This window comes from Penaeus japonicus, unplaced genomic scaffold, assembly GCF_977035675.1.
Source record: "Penaeus japonicus unplaced genomic scaffold, GWHDUDI00000001_assembly GWHDUDI00000031, whole genome shotgun sequence".
Taxonomy (NCBI): Eukaryota; Metazoa; Arthropoda; class Malacostraca; order Decapoda; family Penaeidae; genus Penaeus; species Penaeus japonicus.
The window spans coordinates 216,923-221,922 of record NW_028234433.1 but is presented as its reverse complement, the minus strand read 5'-3'; the positions used below and the strand labels follow the sequence as shown (position 1 = coordinate 221,922).

Below are 5,000 nucleotides of genomic sequence, written 5' to 3'. Positions count from 1 at the left end.
ATAATTTTATTTACTGCACATTTACGACCCAAACTTTTGGCAACCATGCTCCAAATTCCGGCGCCGACTTCCAAATAAAGCCTCCTGTTTTGGAGTGTTTCCGAGGCTTCAGTCACGGGGCCCGACTTCTGCTTGTGATTCGACGGACATACTTACAAGCCATGCATATACATATATGCAGATATACTGTAGACACGTATGCGTCTGACACACATGCTGATAAACACGCGCACACGCACACACACACGCACATGCACAAGCACAAGCACAAGAAAATGAGAGAGACGCTCGACGACGACGCTGAAGAGGATGAGCTCGCCCTCTCCGAGAGACTCGAGAGACGACCTGTCCTCCGGAGACGGAGCTACGCAGAGATGACTGTAATAGGGTCGAGAGAGAGAACCCCAACGAGAGAAGAGAGAGAGAGAGAGATGATGGTTGTGGTGTTGAGGAGAGAGAGAGAGAGAGAGAGACATTTGATGCTCGAGCTCGCAGCCTGAAGAACTCATGACATTTGGTACAGCTCGCTCTGTGTCTCCGCAGGAGAGAGAGAGAGAGAGAGACAGCAGACAGAAGAGAGAGGAGGGGAGAGGTGAGATGTGAGACAGAGACACAGAGAGAGAGAAAGAGAAAGAGAAAGAGAGAGAATGAGTGAGTGAGATATGACGAGAGAGAGATAGAACATGAGAAAGAGAAAGAAAGAGAAAGAGAGAAAGAGGTAGATTTCCGTCACGCACGTCCTTCTCCGCGTGTCAGTCAGTCAGTCAGTGTGTAGCCCGGGCATCGCCGCTGTGCAGCGAGGACCAGCACAGCAGAGCACCGAGAGACACACCCCGGGGCTTAAATGACTCTGGAGATCGTAGCCCAATAGCGCACACTTAACAGCAGTAGTCACAGTCGGTGCTCAGAGGCTTAACTACTGATGGAACTCATTCTTGGCGACACACCTCCCCCCCACACCCCACACCCCACCCCATTTCCGTTATTCCTCCCACCCCCGCCCCCTTTTCTCTTCCTCCGTGACGTATGATATTGCCGTAACTTCACTTCAGTTCCTTTATATATATATATATATATATCTATATATATATATATATATATATATATATATATATATATATATATATATATATATATATATATATACATATATATATATATATATGTATATATATGGGCTTTGCATGATTTTATTTTGATTTCGACTCTTACAACACTCCCCCTTCCCTCCCTTCCCCCCTCCCTCCCCCTCCCTCACCCTCCCCAACCCCCCCAGGTAACAGTCACCGCCCCTTGACATGGTCGTAGATTTACAGCATGTTCGTCACGTAGCGAAGTCCGTAGATTTATTTTTTTCTGTTATTAGATGTCATTGGCGTCTGCATTTGTTTACCGTAAGGCTTGTTGGTAGCTGTAAGTGCCCAATATTGATTTAGAAGGGAGCCTGTCTTGAATGACTTAACTTTTATTTATTTAATTATTCCTTCGCTCGTCAAGTCTTTTTTGATGCTGCAGATATGTCGTATTTTTTCTGTATCTCTTTTTTAAGTTTAGTATCAACTGTATCAATTTTTTAAAAGGATGAAGACTTTGTCTCTTGAGGTAATAATGGCATTTTATTTTTCTTATGATTTGTCTTCTTTGTCTTCTATTTCTTCTTTTCTCTCAATACCTCTAGTTCTCTTTCTGTCATTCTCTCTCTCTCTCTCTCTCTTTTCTTTTCTTTTCTTTTCTTTGTTTTTTTTTCTTCTTCCTTTTCCTCTTCTTTTTCTCCTCCCTCTTCCCCTCTTTCTCTCTTTCTGTCTCTCTCTCTCTCTTTTCTTTTCTTTTTCTTCCTCTTCCTCCTCGCGCACGCGCGAGCAGTTCTCTTTCTTTTCTCTTCTTTTTCTTCCTTCTTCTTCTTCCCCGCTCTCTGCTTTCCCTCTTCTTTTTCTCCTCCCTCTTCCCCTCTCTCTCTGTCTCTATCTATCTATCTATCTATCTATCTATCTCTGACTTCTCTCTCTCGCTCTCTCTGTCTCTCTGTTCCTTGAACCAACGCCCCCTTTCCCTCGGACCAACGCCCCCTTTCCCTTGGACCAACGCCCCCTTTCCCTTGAACCAACGCCCCCTTTCCCTCGGACCAACGCCCCCTTTCCCTTGGACCAACGCCCCCTTTCCCTTGAACCAACGCCCCCTTTCCCTCGGACCAACGCCCCCTTTCCCTCGGACCAACGCCCCCTTTCCCTCGGACCAACGCCCCCTTTCCCTTGAACCAACGCCCCCTTTCCCTTGAACCAACGCCCCCTTTCCCTTGAACCAACGCCCCCTTTCCCTTGAACCAACGCCCCCTTTCCCTTGAACCAACGCCCCCTTTCCCTTGAACCAACGCCCCCTTTCCCTCGGACCAACGCCCCCTTTCCCACCAACGCCGGACCAACGCCCCCTTTCCCTTGACCAACGCACGCCCCTTCCCTTGAACCAACGCCCCTTTCCCTCAGGACCAACGCCCCCTTCCCCTCGGACCCAACGCCCCCTTACCTTGGAACCAAACGCCCCCTTTCCCTTGGACCAACGCCTCCTTTCCCTTGAACCAACGCCCCCTTTATTTTTATTCCTTTCCCTTGAACCCACGCCCCCTTTCCATTGGACCAACGCCCCCCAACGCCCACCCTTTCCTCGACCACGCCCCTTTCCTGCCAACGCCCCCCGCCTTTCCCCCTTGAACCAACGCCCCCTTTCCCTTGAACCAACGCCCCCTTCCGTGAACCCACGCCCCCTTTCCCTCGGACCAACGCCCCCTTTCCCTTGGACCAACGCCCCCTTTCCCTTGGACCAACGCCCCCTTTCCCTTGAACCAACGCCCCCTTTCCCTTGAACCAACGCCCCCTTTCCCTTGAACCAACGCCCCCTTTACGCCCCCTTTCCCTTGGACCAACGCCCCCTTTCCCTTGGACCAACGCCCCCTTTCCCTTGAACCAACGCCCCCTTTCCCTTGGACCAACGCCCCCTTTCCCTTGGACCAACGCCCCCTTTCCCTTGAACCAACGCCCCCTTTCCCTTGGACCAACGCCCCCTTTCCCTTGAACCAACGCCCCTTTTCCCTTGCAGACGGCGAGAGCAGAAGTTCGGACAACCGGGCCAGCAGCCGCGCCTCAGACCGGGAGAGCCGCACGTCGGACCGGGAGAGCCGAACCTCGGACCGAGAGAGCCGCACGTCGGACCGTGAAAGCCGCATCTCGGATCGGGACGGACGGACTTCCGTGGCCAGCCGGGTGTCGGAGGCCACGTCGGACCGCTCCATCTACGACGTCCCGCCCCCGCCCAAGACCGTGGGCGGGGGCGAGCGGGCCTCCTTCTCCTACCGCAGCCAGACGTCCGAGTGAGTAGAAGGGGTGTGGGCGTGGGAGGGAGAGGGAGTGGGGGAAGGGGAGTAAAGGGTGAGAGAGGGTGAGGTGAGGGGAAGGGGAGTACAGGGTGGGAGTGGGAGTGAGAGAAGGAGAGATAAGGTGGATAATGAAGGGAGAAAGTGGGAGAGGAAGAAGTAAAGGGAAAGGAAGCAGTGGGGAGTGGGAGAGGGTGAGGATGCTTCAAAGTAAGCATATTGAATGAACCAGTAAACAGATCCGGCCTAAAGGAAATAGCAAAACATTAAACACCAAAAATCAAGCACACATGAATTGCTGATAATAGAGAGAAAGATCGGGAAAATAGTTATATAAAGAGAGACAGAGAAAGAGAACAAGACACAGATCTAGAGACAGAGAGATATTGACAAAGGTAGAGACAGAGAACAGATTAATAAAGAGAGAAAGAGAACAAAAGCAAAGAAATAGAGGCAAACGCAGACGGAGAAAGGCAGAGGAGAAGAAACTGGCAGAATAAGAGATCCAGACAGACAAAAAGATACAGAGATAGACAGAACTAAAGATAGTGACAGAGTCAGAACGGGAGACAGAGACAGAGAAGGAAAAACAAGGAAAAAACGAGCGACAGTGGCAGAGAATGAGACAGAGAGAGTGAATGAGTGAGTGAGTGAGTGAGTAAGTAAGTGAGAGAGAGAGTGAGTGAATGAGTGAGTGAGTGAGTGAAGTTGAAGAGTGAGTGAGGACGGATGTGAATGAGGTGAGTGATGTAGTGAGTTGACGAGTGAGTGAGTGAGTGAGTGAGAGAGTGAGAGAGAGAGAGTGAATGAGTGAGTGAGTGAGTGAGTTGAGAGAGAGAGAGTGAGTGAGAGTGAGAGAGAGAGAGTGAATGAGTGAGTGAGTGAGTGAGTGAGTGAGTGAGTTGAGAGAGAGAGAAGGAATGAGAGCAGTAGAGTGAAGCTGATGAGTGAGTGAGTGATTTTGCGTGAGTTGTGTGTGTTGTGAGTTGTGTGTGTGAGATTAGAGTGTGTGAGAAGGAGGTCTGTGTGTGTGTGTGTGGAGAGTGTGAGCTGTTGTGTGTGTGTGAGATGTGTGAGAGCGAGAGAGAGAGAGAGAGAGGAAGAGAGAGAGAATAGAGAGGAGAGAGAAGAGCTAGATTCGAGAGGAGATCAAGAGAGAGAGAGAGAGAGAGAGAGAGAGAGAGAGAGAGAGAGAGAGAGAGAGAGAGAGAGAAAGAGAGAGAGAGAGAAAGAGCAAGAGAAAGAGAGAGAGAGAGAAAGAGAAAGAGAGAAAGAGACACGGAGCGACGAAGGGAGGAATCCGGGCATTGGAGTCGGTCATCAGAAATCAATTTAGATATGCAAAGTCGATGGCGCGGAGTGCATTAGCATACGTGATATCGGTATTGTAAATGTTTATTGATCGTGGAGACGTTTGCCGGATGGAGGTATTATAGTGGTATGTGTCTTCGTCGAGAGGGAAGGCTCTATTGCAGGAATTTGTCAGGTTTGTTGCTTTTTCGACACCGGGGATAGTTTTAAATGTTGATCTTTTATGCATGTGTTGCGGGTGGTAGTGGAGGCAGGAACTTTACTTGATACTGCGGGGTCACGGTTTAACCTCGGGATCACGCCCGCGAACGTACGCGGACAACCA

The 5,000-nt window shown here is 50.1% G+C and overlaps 1 protein-coding gene across 1 annotated transcript in view; it reads left to right on the top strand.

The window, feature by feature from the left end:
• The window catches only part of LOC122256717 (uncharacterized), a gene marked incomplete at its 5' end in the record, with an annotated part of 49,125 nt that overhangs the window by 7,802 nt on the left and 36,323 nt on the right, over positions 1-5,000 (top strand). The window contains 1 exon segment of the mRNA XM_086555364.1: positions 3,091-3,361. Coding sequence (XP_086411490.1) covers positions 3,091-3,361 — 271 coding nt within the window.